Here is a 16,977-nt window from a genome sequence, read left to right on the forward strand (position 1 = left end):
CAGAAACAAACAGGAGTAAATAGGAGAAATAGGAGTAAATAGTCAAGTGAGGGGAGCATAAAACTTGCTAACTTCAGAAATCAGATCAAACAATATGCCAGAAAACAAAACATTAGGAGCAACTACAGTACAATTCTAAGTCATCAGGATCTAGGACATAGTATCTATTAAAGCGATTAATTTTGACTATGTCCACAAATGCTTACAAAAATGCAAATATTAACACTATTAAAGAGTTTAGAACTTTGATACAGAACTACATACATGGAAAAAAATCTTCAGACAGCGAAAAGAGTAAATAATTGGTTTAAATGCTTCTCTGTTGATTTTTCAACATTATTCATCTAAAAGTTAAAGTTAGTAATTTCTATGAGAATAACCACCAAGTTATTCCTCTAAAATACTTAGAGCAATTCTGAGAAATGGAAACATGAAATGTTTGTTTTTTTTTTCTAGAAAACATGCAACATGACTAATGTGTCCTTTGCATCTGCATATTTCACTGAGTTGGTGTATGTCAATTTAAAGGAAATGTAAGTATCAAGTATTTTGAAGAAAAATTATATGGCTACCACAACCTTGAAATGTTTATCACATGGGTAAGCAAAAACTACATAATGACCATACAAGTTGCAAGTTAATGTGGATGGAGGAAATTTGATGGGCTTGTATGTCCATGTGAAAAGCCACAATCTACAACTGCTGGGAGAGGGAGAATCAAAGAGAATTAAAGGCCCTGATAGGTTCCCCAGTCCCAAGTGGTCAATCCTGAACACATGCCAAGATGGGCAACACTAAATGGACTCAATAATACGTGTATGTGTGTGCATATAACAATAGTTAAAGAAAAAGAGGTCATACCTTTGAGAGATAGCTGGTGGGAGCCATGATGGTAGGAGTTGTAAGTGGGAAGTGGGTGGGGAAGAAAAATGTAAACACAGTACTCATACATGAGATCAAAACAATTCTAATTTTGTAATTTGAAAATGTCTTAATTATATTTCCAATTTTGTCACTCAGATACTTTACCCTTCAAACCAGAAAAAATAGTATCAATAACTTTGTGCAGTGCTTAATCTTTATTGAATAATAAAGTAATGAGACTAAAAAAAGTTATATATATTTATACATGCACAATCTTAAAATGTTCCACTGAACAATAAAATCATTTCCTAAAATAATACAAACAATATTGTTTTAAGATGTATATGAAGGTATGCAGGAGACAATTCCTGTGGGTCATTTTACTACAAATACTAGAAAAATCTTCTTTATTTCTCTTTGTGTGTTGTTTTGCACCTTCCCAATACAGTACTGACTTAAGTATGCTAATTTTGTAGGTAAAGAATAGGAACATACTTCTAAGGCAATTGCATACATATTGTTAATCATTAAATAGATAAAAATCAGATCTTATTTAAAATCAATGCCTAATCTAGTAACTGCACCAAACATTGGTTAATATTAACAAATGAAAATGATCATTCCTCCATAATTCTGAATAATAATAAAATAAAACTTAATTTTAAACGGTTACATTTTTAATGGCCAATTGTTTCCTAAGAATGTGTGTGTTCATCTTGGAGGAAATTTCTATCTTAAACACCTGAAATATTAATTTATATCATGTAAGTAAGTTGTTCTAGTTGTGAAAGCTATCCTGGTAATTTTTCCAGATGATAAGAAGCTAATTTAGAGGTAGAATTCAGATTATCAAAATTTTCAAGGTTCACAGACCTGTTAGGTATAATAGTGCATTTTCCTTAGACAATCTGGTAGTCTTTAAAAGTGCATGTATTTATTCCTAGCATGCAAGACTCTTAGCTACTACTGTGCTTCTATAGTAGTTACCTGATGTCTTTAGAATGTTCTTTTCATCCTTACCTATTGGAGTCCTCAATAAAAGAGAAGGTGAATTTAACTCTGATGATAACTACAGAAATGTCATTGTTCACCTGTTCTGTTTCTTCACAATAGCTATCTCGTAGAATAAAAGAATATGACCAAAAAATTGAAAGTCACCAAGAGAATTGCTGAAGGTGGAAGAATATGGGCAATGATGTCCCACCATCCAGCTGAGTGGTTTACCTTACAGAGCAGCATCAGCACTCCACCTGTGCTGTGGGGTGAATAACTACTGTTCACTGAAATTTCAACTTCACATTCATCCAAAGTGAACAAAGTCTTCCTTTGCTTACATGTTTATGTAACTGATTTTCGTCTCAAACAATATAGATGACCAATAGGTAAGTGACATAACGAGAAAGCAGATGATAGATTATATATTGTTCATGTCAGGAAACTATAGTATTTCAGTCTAAAGACTCTAAAAATTAGTTGACAGAATCCAAGATCAATATTTTCAACAGCTAAAACTGAACTAAATGTAACTTTCAGAATTCAGGTTTGAAATTGAGTGTTCTTTGATTACCACTTATACATGTATTTAAAATGGTAGCCCAATAAACAGTTTAGCTGGATAAGTAAATCCTATGATAAAATTTTCTTAGCAAAATATTGTGATTCTGTTTTTTACATCTCAGCCTCAAACCATGTGTTTTTATATGGTATTCTGTACAGCTTACCTCTGATGAGGTTGGAACATCTAATTTATAGCTTTAAACAAATATTTTAAATCAGTGATGTCACAGGAGATCAACTGATTCATTATCCATGTCACAATTCAATAGAATTAAAAAGAACCTTTGTACTGAGGTTCAACGTAATTTCTATCATGTTCAAAGTATAAACCTCATTTCTATTATGAAGTGCTATGTTTACCAGTGACTTATTTAAACCAATGTTATTTTACTAATGAACAGAAGTTCCTGCCCAGAAACCACACACATTTTTTAGGTTTCAAATTGCTGTCCTACTTCCTCCCTGCTCTCTGTATAGGAATTTCCTGATAGAACTTGTGTATAACAGTTACACCTGATGCTTCTCTTCATGGGGAGTTGGACTTGGCTCATTAGCTTTCACTTGGGCAGCAATGCTTCTCAAAGTAAGCAAATGTTTTTATATTTAGCTTTTCTGTTTCAGGTATAGATGTTAACTTTCTTTCCCTCTTTTTTTTTTGCTTTTTGAGACAGAGTTTCTCTGTGTAACAACTCTGGCTGGTCTAGAACTTGCTCTGTAGACCAGGCTGGCCTGGAACTCACACAGCTTTGCCTGCCTTTGCCTGTGGAGTGCTGGGATTAAAGGTGCACATGACAACCAACCAGCAGATGTTAACTTTCAATGGGAAGGTCAGACTCAACTAGCTAAATAATTTTCTGCATCCCTCCAATTTATCTTTCTTACCCCCACAGGTTGTTTCTGAAGTCACATGAGTAAAATGGATGGGAACAATCAGTCTGCAGTATCAGAATTTATACTTTATGGGCTTGCCCACTCAAAGAATCTTCAGGTCTTACTCTTTGTGATATTTTTGATATTTTATCTGCTTATTGTGTCTGGAAATATTGTCATCATGGTGTTAATCACGACTGACCCCCACCTCCATTCTCCCATGTACTTCTTGTTGGCCAACCTGTCCTTTGTTGATATGTGGCTTTCCTCTGTTACTACTCCTAAGATGATTGCAGACTTTCTCAGGAAAAACAAGACCATTTCCTTTGCAGGCTGCATGTCCCAGGTCTTCTTTGCCCATTGCATTGCAGCAGGAGAGATGGTACTGTTGGTGGTAATGGCTTATGACCGCTATGTGGCCATCTGCAAACCACTCCACTACTTCACCATTATGAACCTGAAAAGATGCACGGGGCTCGTCTTGACTTCCTGGACTATTGGCTTTGTGCATGCCGTGAGCCACCTTGTAGTGATTGTGGAGTTGCCTTTTTGTGGACCCAAGGAAATAGATAGTTTTTTCTGTGACATGCCATTGATAATCAAGCTAGCCTGCATGGATTCCCATGAACTAGACATTTTAATGAATGCTGAATGTGGGGTTGTGGGTGTAACTTGCTTCATTCTGTTGCTCATTTCCTACACATACATCCTTATCACTGTTCGCCAGAGCTCTAAATCTGGTGCATCTAAGGCTCTGTCCACATGCAGTGCCCACATCACAGTGGTGATGATACTTTTTGTTCCCTGCATCTTCATCTATGTGTGGCCCCTCAGTATTACCTGGTTGGACAAATTTCTTGCTGTATTTTACTCTGTTTTTACACCTCTCCTAAACCCAGCCATTTATACATTGAGAAATAAAGAGATGAAAAATGCTATGACACGATTTATAAACAACTATATAGATTCCAAAGGAAATTAGTAATAGTCAAAAACCTGCACCAAATACTTCAAGTAATAGAGACTGATCTCACAAAGTAAGTTTAAAATAAGGAAATTTACTTATAGTCAATAGTTTTGCCAGTTTCCCAATCCAGGTATGGGTTTAATATACTTGAAAACATAATTCTTACTAATCAGCCAGCATAACATTGTGAATTATTCACCTGTGAATCCATATATGAATGATCCTTCTTAGAGAAATGTTATTCGACCCATTCTGCATCCTCCTATGTCTTCCATAAAGTAGAACATTTGTTTACCAAACTTACATGCTTTCTTAGTAATAACTTGATAAGCTTCATTTGAATATACTTCTGTATATTACCACATCCCCCAAACTTTTAACTTAACCCCTGCCAAATGGCAACATCATCAACTTTTCTTAGCACAGATATATACTGAAATGCTAATGGAGATAGGAAGAAGAAATAAGAAAAAATGAGATAAAAGTAATAAACTGCACATGGAGTGGCAACAGACTTTACAATGTAATCTTTTTTAACTCAATAAGCATAATATCAAAATAAAAGTTTATTAATGAAGACTGGTGATACTTTCTAAGTTGTCTCAGTCTTGAGGACTGAAATTTTGCCAGGTGATTAATAATATTTATACAAAAATTTTAAATACAATCATCACTTTTTCATTGAATTGAGTCCTTTCCATGGAAGGAATCTATGGCTGAACTCGTAAGACTGACTAACATCCTTTAGCTGGGAGAGTGAAATGCAAATTCCTAAAGGGTGAATGTATTACTATTAGTTTGCAAAATGGTCCTATTGTTGAATACCCTTTAAATAGCCAAGTTTGTAACCATAGATCTGTACTATTATCAACCTTAGTGAGAGATACTTTTGAAGTGGGTTGTGATTAATGTGGAGACACAATAATATTCAAAGTACTCAGAAACCAATTGAACCTTAGTAAGTTTGATTATATGCATTACTTTCTGATGTTTATAAGTGTGACTCTGCAATAAGAAATGTGTGAGTGAATGTTCTCTTCCTACACATTCCCGCTTACTTGCAGCTATTTGGGAATTACCCAGGCTCCCATAAGTAACCCCTCAGCTTTGCTATGTAATAAACCTCTATAAACTCTGCTATAGACCACAGAACAATGCAGTGAGAGTTCATCAAATACTTCAGGGTCAATGCATCAGAGACTGCTTATCTCTTTAAGGACATTCCTCATTTAGCAAGGCTGTGAGAAATATTGTCACCAGAGATGAATATCTTGGACGGATCTGCAAGACCATAAGGAACATTGCCTTCTTAATGTGTCAGCTGTCCCCATTGCAGATTCTTGTGTGAAGAGCTCTTTCCCTCACATTAAAATTTGGGGATTCTTCACTCAGCACTACAGTGTATTAATCAATTACGAGGCACATTTTCTCCTATGCACTATAGGTATGTTGGATGACTTCACGAAGTAATTCATGATACAGTAAGAAAGTAATCACAGTCAATACCTTTGCTTGCTCAATTAGGTCTTCGTATGAATTTAGAAGTCTGTCCCTCTGCAATTATCATCCTTGGCAGACAGTTGATCAGCATTAGCGTCCAGGCAAAGAGACCTCAATTGAGACATTCACAGATGCCCAATGACAAGAATTATGTGTCTGAAGTTGTTGAGCTGTAGCTCTCAGAGAGATAGAGAACAGGAGTGTCCAGGATTCTGTCTGCCAGCAGATAAGGAAGTTTGTCCCAAGCTAATCCTGAGTTAACCTTTGGCTTATTTACCTAGTCACATTTAAGAAAAAAGCAAAGCACACATATTCTTTTAGAGTTCTTTAATAATGTAATCTCTCTCTCCCTTAATTAACCTTCTTTCCTTTTAAGAAGTTCCTGGAGACTTCAGCCACCCCAACCTTGAGCCATAGAACAGACTGACAGTTACCACTTTGTGTAAAACTTTCATCTGTTCCTATGACCCTGATGACTCTTATGATTCTATGACTCTTATCTCTGGCTTTGCACCTAGCTAGAGCTGGAGAATTGTAAGTGTGTATAGCTGGAAACTCTTACAGCACAGCAGAACAATAAAGAATACATGAATTAAAGAGCATTAGCCTGTCCTTGTGATGTTACTATAGAAATCCTTTACATCCCTTCACTTCTGAGAAGCATTTCACCTTTGGGACCAAAAGTAGGGATGGAGCAGGTCTCATAGCCCTTAAAAAACTCACTTATGTCACCATGTTGGACTTTGGTGAAATTGTGCTTTGGATTGACTTTGATGACTTCCGAGATTGTTAAACATTTAATAGTGTCTGGGTAAAGCTAATGAAACAGGAAAAAAACCCTACAACTCAAGTCAAATGAGTTTCAAATAAAAAAATATTACAACCAATACTAAAGGAGAAAAATGGCCTCTGATACATTCTTTGGCAGGTGATTTATTTTTAATTTAATTTTTTTGAGTGAAAGTTATATTTGGGACATACCGAGATAAACTAAAGAAAGGAAACCACACCTGACCTTGATAAGAAATGATACCTAGGGGATCCAGAGTAGGAAGTAAAGGACTCCAGAAAACCTGAAGTAATCATCTAGGACTAAGATTTCTTATATGAAAGGAAGAGTAACTTAAAATGCATTTTACATGTTCATGCTACCAAGGAGCTTTCTTTTGTTAATTATTTGCTGTCACATAATTTCATTTTCAGTTTCAACCATTATACTTTAGATTTATTTTTCTTCAAACAAAAAAGGACAGCTATCTTTAATAAATACTCACCCTTGTTTATGCAGGCATTTTTAGGAGGGACTTCCCAAATTGACTACTTTCATTTTATTTAACAATTACAGTCTAGAGGATGATTTCTACAAAAATGCACAGAAGCAAATATGAAGCATGGGAGCACATAGTGTAATGTGTTGGATTAGAATTGCTGTTATTAATATTATAGTCTCTTGCTTTCTCCCTCTTTCTCCTTATTTTGCATATATAGATGTGTATATGTATGAAGGCATATGTTCTAGAATATAGCAATACATGTGTATATATAAATATATTCATATATATGTACATTTATGAATATTGAAAGTTAACAGCCGGTAGTAAGAGAAAACACATAATTATGCTCCTTGATTCATGAACACACACAGTATCACTATGTTACCAAAAATAGAATCAAGCATGTGTCTAATTAAACATCTGAATCCATCTTCCCTTTGAAAAGCATGCAAAAGTGATTAAAAACGTTAACATTAACTGAATATATAACTGGAAAAATTCAAATTGCAAGGCAAATGACAAAAAAATTTAACAAATAAAGTAAGGGACAGTTTTGGAAGGAAATCTCTATTATACAAGGAGCTAAAGACATGTCAAGTAAAAGAGAAGACTAATATAGTATTTTGGAATGAATATTTGGGCAGTAAAACTATAAAATACAAATAAGCCAATTGTTGCTATCTTAACCAAAACCAATTTTTCTTCCATTTGTTGCTACTGATTGTTAGAACAATTTGCATTTACCTGATGATTAAGAAAAGCCAAATCATTGCTGCTTTTTTCAAGTATGTTTGATAATTTTATTAATGAATACAATGTATTTTGGTCATACACACTCCTAGCCCTCCCCTCCCCCGCAACTCCTCATTGCTCCCTGCAACATGCCCTATTCCAAACTTCATTCATTTTTTTTTGTCCCTGAGTCAAGTTATTGCTGCTTGTATGCGCAAGTTATGTGGGCCATGCGTGGAACATAAGGTCCATAACATGGGCTACATCCCTGAAGAAAAATGACTCTCCCTCTCACAGTGACCATCAACTGTCAATAACTCCTTAGCTAGGTGTGAGGACTCATGTGCCACTCATGTATCAATGCTGAAATGTGACTATCTTTATATCGTGGAGGATTTATGCAGGTAAAAGAAGTGCTGGGAGCCCATGAGTGGTATGGCCCTGTCAGTCTAGAAGACTGATTCACAGCAGTCTCTCCCAACCTCTGGCTCTTACTATATTTCTACCACTTCTTTGACAATGTTTCCTGAGCTGTGGGCAGGGCTGTGGTGATACAGATGTCCATTTAGGGTTGAACACTTCACACTTGCCATACTTTGAACAAACATGAGCTTCTCTATTAACCATTACTGCCTGTTGCTAACAGAAACATCTCTTAACTAATTAGTGAAGACAAAGATGAGTATGTGAAATAGGTGGGATAAGCAAAAGTCACTGAAGAATTTTTTTCAGTAGCTGGAAAATTGTTTCTAGACTTGGAGATTATAGGAATGCTCACTTTATATAAAATCATTTGTCCCATTGTATTTTCTGTATCCTAGTTTTTGGACTCTCAAAAATAAATAAATGAGATAAAATTCAAAGTCTGGTAGAAAACTAGAGACATATAAATCCATCTCATAATCTACCTTGTCTGGAAGCCAAGATTCAACTATTGTTGCCAAAGGCAAATCCCATTAGCGCACTCTCTGTTGACAATGGAGCCCAATAAACAGGAGAAACTTGGCTCTTGTGACTGGAGGCCATAGGCATCTTCAGGGAGTCAGAACAGCAAGCAAAGTTTCTGTCCCTGCATAACAGTCTCCTGTGTAAAGATTGTTATATAGTTCTGCCATAATGAAAGCAGCTAATTAAGAGCATTAATTGTGCTTGGACAGTGACCAAGAGGAACATCAGAGACGAAGTATTGGCTGCCAGGAATCAGTCTGCTATGGGAGTTGCTTTTAGAATCACCCCAGCTCTCCCACAGCAATGAAAGGAAAGGTCCTTAATAGGTCACCAGGGGATGACACTGATTTCTGTGAATTATCATTTCTTTATTCTTCTAAGAATTATTTCACCTATGAAGCTGAATAACAAGCAAATAAGGATTGAATACAAAATAACAAAAGGAAAAAAACTGAAACAGTTTTGGGAGTTGTTTCTGTAGCATATATGTCAAGAACAGGGAAACATAGTCTCAGGAACTCTTAAGTTGAAGATGGAAGTAAAATTTATTGCTTTGGTAATTACTTATTAATTTCTTCATGGAAAATGGAAAAATTAATAGGATAAATAAGGTGAAAGTCACAAAAAATCTAGAGGGAATAAGTATCCATTATCTAGTTGACCATAAACTTTTAATTAGAAATCATATGAAGAATAAACACCAGTGTTTTCATCTCTACAGATTTTGTAAGTGGATTCCAGTCTGAACAGAACCATTCAAAGGTCAACTTACTGTAACAGCAGTTTAATGAGCAATCTTAAATCCTGAAATGTATAAAATGTTCATTGAGACTACAATTATTGAAAAATATATATTAAAATAAATACATATTAAAAGAAAATATCTAATATCCAATCATAAAATTGGAGAATCTGAAAAATCATTTAAATCCACACTTAATAATAAATAAATGTAAATGTTTTCACTGATAATTGGTGGTGATAGACAGTATATTTTCTACTTATTCTTTACCCTAACTCCCAAATTGGTGGATCTTATATTTGAAAACAGGAAACCTGCTCTTGGACACACACATCTAACCAATTCATGCTTGCTCCCTGTGTGTGTTTAATATATATTACATATATTTATATAATATATAATAAAACAAACACAGAGGTCAAGAAATGGAAGATAGGGAAAATATGATTGAACAGTTTGTTATTACTATAAGGTAATTACACAACGGTATAATCAATAGGATTTTAAAATCATCTACATCAAGTAAAAAATAGAGATCTAGAAACTAAACATGTTCACTTGATATATTCTCCATTGCAGTCTCAAGTCAGTACTCTCAAAATAAAGTTTAATTCAGCAAATGTTTCCTGAGTGGCTATATGGTATCAGAAACTACAGTTGACAATCAAAGCCAACTAAGGAATCTCTCTACTTTATCCCTGCCATTTTATTGTCTCCTGTGAGAGATAGCAAGTGAAGAGAGAAATGATTGTGGGGATCACAATCTAGTATGAAAAATGGAACAGATAGATGGTGAAGATAATACAAGGTAAGAGAAGAGAGTATTTAAGAATGTTTCCAAGAGAAAAGGAGGAAATAATGGAGGGAAATTTGAACGTAAGTAAATATCAAACATTAACCACACATGTGTGTATTTGTGCATTTTCTAAACAAAAATATGGACACATGCAGTGTACTGAGAAACAAAGAGTTATTTAGGAGTATTACTTCCAGATAATAGATTAAAGAATATTAACAGCACGAGCTATTGGGAATATGTCTAACTCATGAAAATTTCTGATTACATAAAGTTTGAAAAACAAGGGAGAATGCGGTTGTTTCAACAAAGAAGATGCTTTAACTTTTTCAAGTGGCAAGGATATTGCCACATATTGAGCCACACAACTGTGTCACTGTTCCATCTCCAAGAGAATGGTTAGTCATATCCTGGAACACAGGAGATTTTAGCACCGCACAACCCCAGCACAGTGTTCAGTGCCTGGCTGGCCTATTCCAAATCCTCAGGAGGTTGGAAAATACGGTCCACCCCCCAACTCTGAGAGGGATAGCCCTGTGCTATCTTCTTCCATACAGTAGGAAAGGAAATCATGTTGCAGACTCAGTAACTCATAACACAGGGCCTGTACTCCACCTTCATGTAATATTGCAGTCTCTGATCCCCATTGTGGCCATGCTTCCCTTTACCAGTACAGAGTCCAGACACTCTAGAAAAAGCTCTTGTGCTTTACCATTAGGAATTTGAGATGGTTGTTGGCAGTAAGGCAAGAGTTGTCAAAGCAGGCTAAACAACTTGGTGGAGGTTAAGAGACATCATCACTTATATCAGCCTTCTGGTCTCTCACTGACTATTTAGGACAAAGCATCCATGTGCCTTCTCTACTGCTACACACTCTTGCTCTCACTCAAAGGCATGCACAACTCATTGATGCTGAGCTGTCAATTATATAGCCACAAGCTTCTAGGGGCTGTTGGATCATGTACAGGAGAGAGATGGTATAGAAAAATTCAAAGTTCCATGTGACACTGAAATCAGTCCCACACCACAGCACCAATCTGGAGGTGGCGCAATCAAGTAGTCAAACACAGAGCCCTCTAGCATTCGACATGAACTGGAAGATGATAATGCAAGCTATTAGAAGAGAAGATTCCAGAAACACTGAATTCTGTTGTCATTGTTTTGTTGTTGCTGTTGTTTTTGTTTGTTAGTTAGTTAGTTAGTTAGTTTGTTTGTTTACTTCATAATGGGTAGTGGCACTGGGATGAGGTGAAAGACTCTCACAGGGACTGCATTTCTGTGATAACTAAAGATATTGAATTTCCCCTACATTTATTGGTCATTTGTACTGCACTTTAGAAATGTCTCCTCAAACCATTGCCTTTTCATGGGTCAAATTCATTGCTTTTGTTTTTAACATATTTAATGACTCTGTCACATGAGTGGCTACCACTCGTATCCTATTCGGTAGTCTCTCTCTTCAGTCTATCTATCATTTGTTACCTTGGCTGTACAGGCTTCCTGATTTGATATAGCCTCATGTATAAGTGTTCTTATTTATTGGGATAATGAAGTTCTGTTTAGAAAGTCATTGCCTAATGCCTATATTTTCAAGTGTTTCTCCTCTACGATTTCCTCCAAAAAACTTCAAAATGTCAAGTCTTACTTTATGGTGTTAAATCAAATTTGAGTCGATTCCTTAAAGAAACTCCACAAAATCAACTAACATGGACTCTTAAGGACTCACAGAGACTAAATCAACAACCAGTGATCATGCATGTAACTGATCTAGGCACTCTGTATGCATGTGACAATTGTTTAGCTCAAACTTCTTGGGGAACTACTAACAGTGGAAGAAGAAGCTGTCTCTGATTCTTTTACTGGCTTTTGGGATTCTAATCCTCACTATGGGTTGCTTTACCCAGAAAACTAAAATTTATATAAAAAACTAGATTTTTCTCTCATATAATATATCCTGACCACAGTTTCCCCTCCTTCCATTCCACCTAGCTCCTCCACACCTCTCCTCTTCACCAGATCCACTCCCCCTCTGTTTACCTTCATGCAAGATATAACAGCCAAACACTACAAAATAAGATAAAATAACACAAAGCAAAAGCCTTCTCATATCCAGACTAGATAAGCAACTCAATAGGAGGAAAAGAATCCTAAGAGCAAGTAAAAGAGTCAAGAGTCAAAGGCATACCCACTCCCACTGTTAGGAGTCCCACAAGAACACCAAGCTAACAGCCATAACATATGCAGAGGACTTCATACTGACCCATGCAGACTCCCTGTTTACTATTTAAGTCTCTGTTGTCTCATATGAACCCTGCTTAGTTGACTCAGTGGACCATTGTTCTCCTGGTTTCCTCCATCTCCTTTGATTTCTACAATCTTTCCTCCCCCTCTTCCATGGGGTTTCCTGATCTTCAAGGGTAAGGACCCAATGGAGACCTCTAATTTAGACTCTCTACTCTCTCTCTCTCTCTCTCTCTCTCTCTCTCTCTCTCTCTCTCTCTCTCTCTCTCTCTCTGTGTGTGTGTGTGTGTGTGTCTTTCTGCATAATATCAATGGTTCTCTGCACCCACTCCCCATCTACTGCAGGAGGAAGTGTCTCTGATGATGACTGGATAAGACACTGATCTATGAGTACAGCAGAATACCATTAGAAATTGTTTCACTGAATTTTTTTGTCAGTCGTGTTTGTTTTTACCCTAGGTAAAAATATGAGAAACAGTATCTTATTTAGGTTGACCTCTGTCATATACACACATGCAGTCATACCAATATACAGAAACAATAAATTAATTGATAATACAAATTAACAAATACATAAAATATATACAAGGAAAGAATGAGAAAAGGGAACATGAATCAAAAAGCTTCTTTCCAGGTCATTTAATTTAAAAATCTACCAAGTATGGAGGTTAGATAGTAACTGCTGAGTTCTGCTATAATTCGTCTCTGCAGTAGCTTCTAAATTGGTGCTACAGAATAGGTAGGCTGGACCTTGTCCCCACATTTTTCACCCCACAGTTCTGTTTAAGGTTATATGGTCTGTGGCAGAACATCATCAACCCCAGACTTTCATGCATCCTAAGCTTCAGCTATCCCCAACAATCTCTGTGTCTTGTACCTGAACAGGTGTACACTAATGCACTATAGAGTTGGGGAAGGAATAACTGAATTCTATGATGAAAAGAAACCATAAGACCAACTGTTCTGTGCCCTCAACAGTGGCATTCTCATAATCTGTCAGCCGAGGGAACAGCTGTGGAGTTCATCTCACTGCTCACTTCAAAACACAAGATCAGTAACCATCATGCTCTCCATCATCCAAGACTGTGATGCCTACATTCATCAATGGAGCTGTAAGAGGACATTTTCCTCTCGGTCACTCTATTGTAACCACCTCCTACCAAATCACCAAAGAAAGGTGTCCACAAGGATCCTAAATTCTAATTGTTCTGTGTTTTTCTGGTCTTTTGAGTATCTCAGGCCCAAAGCGTAGGCACATCGTCAAGGTGGCTACTGTTTTGGAATGCCTAGACATGACGAGCAATCAATGTATTTCCTCTCTAATAGTAGCCTGGAATATAACAGAAGCCACTCTGAGGCCAATCACCACACTGGATCCAAACATTGCAAGTTTCTCCTTCATCAACGACTGACACTCTTGTTGCCCTGAGGACTGACCTTATTCAATGCACTTACCTATGCTGTAGCAGCAGGTTATGCTCCACTAAGTGGCTGGGGTTGATTCAATGACTGCTGCTTAGTTTTCTATTAGTTGCTGTTCTTTCTCTACATGCTTTTTAGTTTTGTTGTCATCTATGTCTTTCCACCTGTTCTTTGTCTCGCTCTTCTCAGAATATAGTTTCTCTTGTTTTGTTCTGATTTTCCTCTTTTACAGGATAAACACAAAGAATACTTCTATTTCACCACCTTACCCCACTCCCCACAACACAAACAGATTTTGGAGACAGGTTTTTATAAATATGTGATCTAAATGGCAATGGTCTTTAATGCTAAAACTTAACTTCTCTTTCTACTTGGACTTAGAACTTGATTTTGAGTATCCAACTTGAGCAGCTGATTGAGAAAGAAAAAATACAGTTCTGCATCGCTTGCCTATATAGTTTGTTTACTACCAGGTAGTAAATTACTTATTTTGCTGACTTGTCCATCATACTGGAAGATCTTACTTTCTGAGTATTTAAGTCCCTGGGTTCAGTCACCATGACCAATACAAAAAAGAAGATACCTAGCATCTCTACATCTAAGAAACAAATATTAGTTGTTTTGTTTATCATAACAGAAATATCTCCATATCTAAAGAATATGTTAATCAATTACTAACACTATTTTACTAAGTGTTATTGACATTATCCCATAATTATTTCATTTAGCAGAGCCTCCATAGAGATATTGCTTTCTACACTAAGAAATGCTTATACATTTCTTTTTTCCAATATAGTGATTTATTGGACTATCCATTTCTTAATTTTGGTGACGCCAATATCATTCTACCCAGTTCTTTTCTTTGTATTACAATAATAACAATTAGAAGTCACCACCAGGGGACACTCTACACATATCAAAGTCTCTCCAGCACTTTTTACATCTCTGCCAAAACATAACTTGAGGGAAAAAAAAACACTTTTAAGGAATAAATCACATTAATTCTATGACTCTAACAGAAAATTTAAAAGGATGAACTATACTTCATATCATTCTAAAAGATCGATATCACCCTGATATTAAAACAAAAAAGTAATTTATAAAACAGTACTAACTAAAACTTTAAGAAAGATTCTCTAACAAAATTTAAATAAATTGAAACTTTAATAAGAAAGGGTGAAAAGGTGTGCATGACAAGAATGTATTAGGTACTTGAATGAACTTGTCACAGAATAAATACATTAATTTAAAAATAACCTCTGCATAGACAGAGTCTCAACTGGCTGTCTCTTGTCATCAACGCTTCTAGTATTTGAACTGAGTTACAGTACTGATTTGTTGGCCAAGAAGATCCCATAGAAGTTTCCAAACAACCCAGGTTGTTGCCAAGATAGTGGATTGTTCTCTGAAAACTGACAGCAGGGCAACATTGACAAGGACAACACCCACACAATACGTTGAACATGGAGAGTTAGAGCTGGTCCTACATAGAACTTTCAACCCTATATTCTAGTATTTTTGTATGGCAATGTATTCTGAAGACTCTCACAAAAGGAACATATACACCAAACCAGCCACAGAACCTCTGATTTACAGTGCTATTCTACCTGAAAAATATGCTAGGACAATGATGGCACAAAGTTCAAGGAAGCAACCAACCAATTGGTTCTACAAATTAGAACCTATTCTAGGCAAAACCAGAGACTATACATCCCAGAGACCTAGGTTAGAACCAAATGCTAGTGGACAATAAAAAAGTAATAATAAATAACTCCTAATGATATTCTGCTATACTCATATATCAGAGTCTTATTTAGCCATCATCAGAGATGTTTCTTCATGTAGAAAATGGGAACAAACACAGAGGTTCAAAGGCAGATATTATTCATTCAGACAATGACCTTGGAACACACAGCTCCAAATTGGATATCAACTCCCTCTCCACAAAACTCAGGGGACCCCGCAAAAGAGGAGACAGAAGGAATCAGACAGGATGAAGGACTTGAGAATATTTACAAGGAAGTTATGCATAGAGACAGAGACCTAGGAACACACAACTCCCAATGAGATATCTCCATAAATTCCCTCCCCCCCAGAGCTCAGAGAACCCTATAGTGCAAATTCTAATGTATATTAATAGTAAAAGTCCAAGGACAGATGTGGAGGTAAATGCTGAGAGATCACAGAGACAAAATAGCAAATAACAGCCACAACTTACCTCCTCAACTTCCCAGCTGAAAAGGATCTCCTGTCTCCTTCTCCTACCTTATATTCCTCTCTCTGCCTATCCATATAACTTCCTGTCTGTCTGTACAGACCTCCAGATTTCTATCATAAGCTAGTAACTAGCTCTGCCTTCTGATCTTTAGGAAAGTTTTATTTGTTATAGCACAAACAAAATATCACCACATTTCCCCTTTTTTGTCTAAAATTTAAAAAAGAAATTTGTAACTAATATAAGAAAACTGTAAGTACAATAACTATATACAATATATACAGGCAATAAATATACCAACAAGGACTAATCCACTATCAATTAATAAATTAAAAAAATACTCCATATCTATCTTATCTTGGTGAATCCAAAAGGTTGTACCTAATTCATTTTCTATCCTAACTTGCATTACCAACCCAAAATTTATGTTTTTGTATCTCTCAACCTTATGCATTTTATACCTCTTTCAGTGAATTTCTTTCCTAAATCTAGTAACAAGGAAAACTATAACTATAGATACAACTATAATTATAACTATAACTAAAGTGTTCAACTCCATCAAAGGCTCAAGAAGGAAATAGTATTATCTGAGTAAGCAGGAAGTGCAAGCAAGCAATTTCCAAAGAAAGTGAGAAATGACAGAAACAGCTGGGTGACTGTATAGTCACCCAAGTTTCCTCTGCAATGTTGGAGCATCCATCTTCAGCCTAGAAGCCTAGCTTATCTAACAGACTTTTCTGTGAAGCAGGATATTCTGAAAGACTGTCCTACTTTGTCTTGGCAAAGTTTGGCAGTCCTACCTTTTGTGTGCTGCTTGTCTAATTTGTACAGTATACTGTCAACGGCTGA

At 36.1% G+C, this 16,977-nt stretch overlaps 1 protein-coding gene across 1 annotated transcript; it reads left to right on the plus strand.

Moving 5' to 3' along the window:
* The first annotated feature begins 3,328 nt into the window (after positions 1 to 3,328).
* On the plus strand, positions 3,329 to 4,273 carry LOC121140222 (olfactory receptor 4K3-like). The gene has a single exon (XM_040744932.1). The coding sequence runs from the start codon at positions 3,329 to 3,331 to the stop codon at positions 4,271 to 4,273; it is 945 nt and encodes a 314-aa protein (XP_040600866.1).
* The last annotated feature ends 12,704 nt before the right edge of the window (positions 4,274 to 16,977 follow it).

Source organism: Mesocricetus auratus, unplaced genomic scaffold, assembly GCF_017639785.1.
Source record: "Mesocricetus auratus isolate SY011 unplaced genomic scaffold, BCM_Maur_2.0 Super-Scaffold_100004, whole genome shotgun sequence".
Classification (NCBI taxonomy): Eukaryota; Metazoa; Chordata; class Mammalia; order Rodentia; family Cricetidae; genus Mesocricetus; species Mesocricetus auratus.

Bases quoted from the DNA above. Each gene is read 5' to 3' on its own strand.
- LOC121140222 (XM_040744932.1), top strand. From the start codon at position 3,329: ATGAGTAAAATGGATGGGAACAATCAGTCTGCAGTATCAGAATTTATA.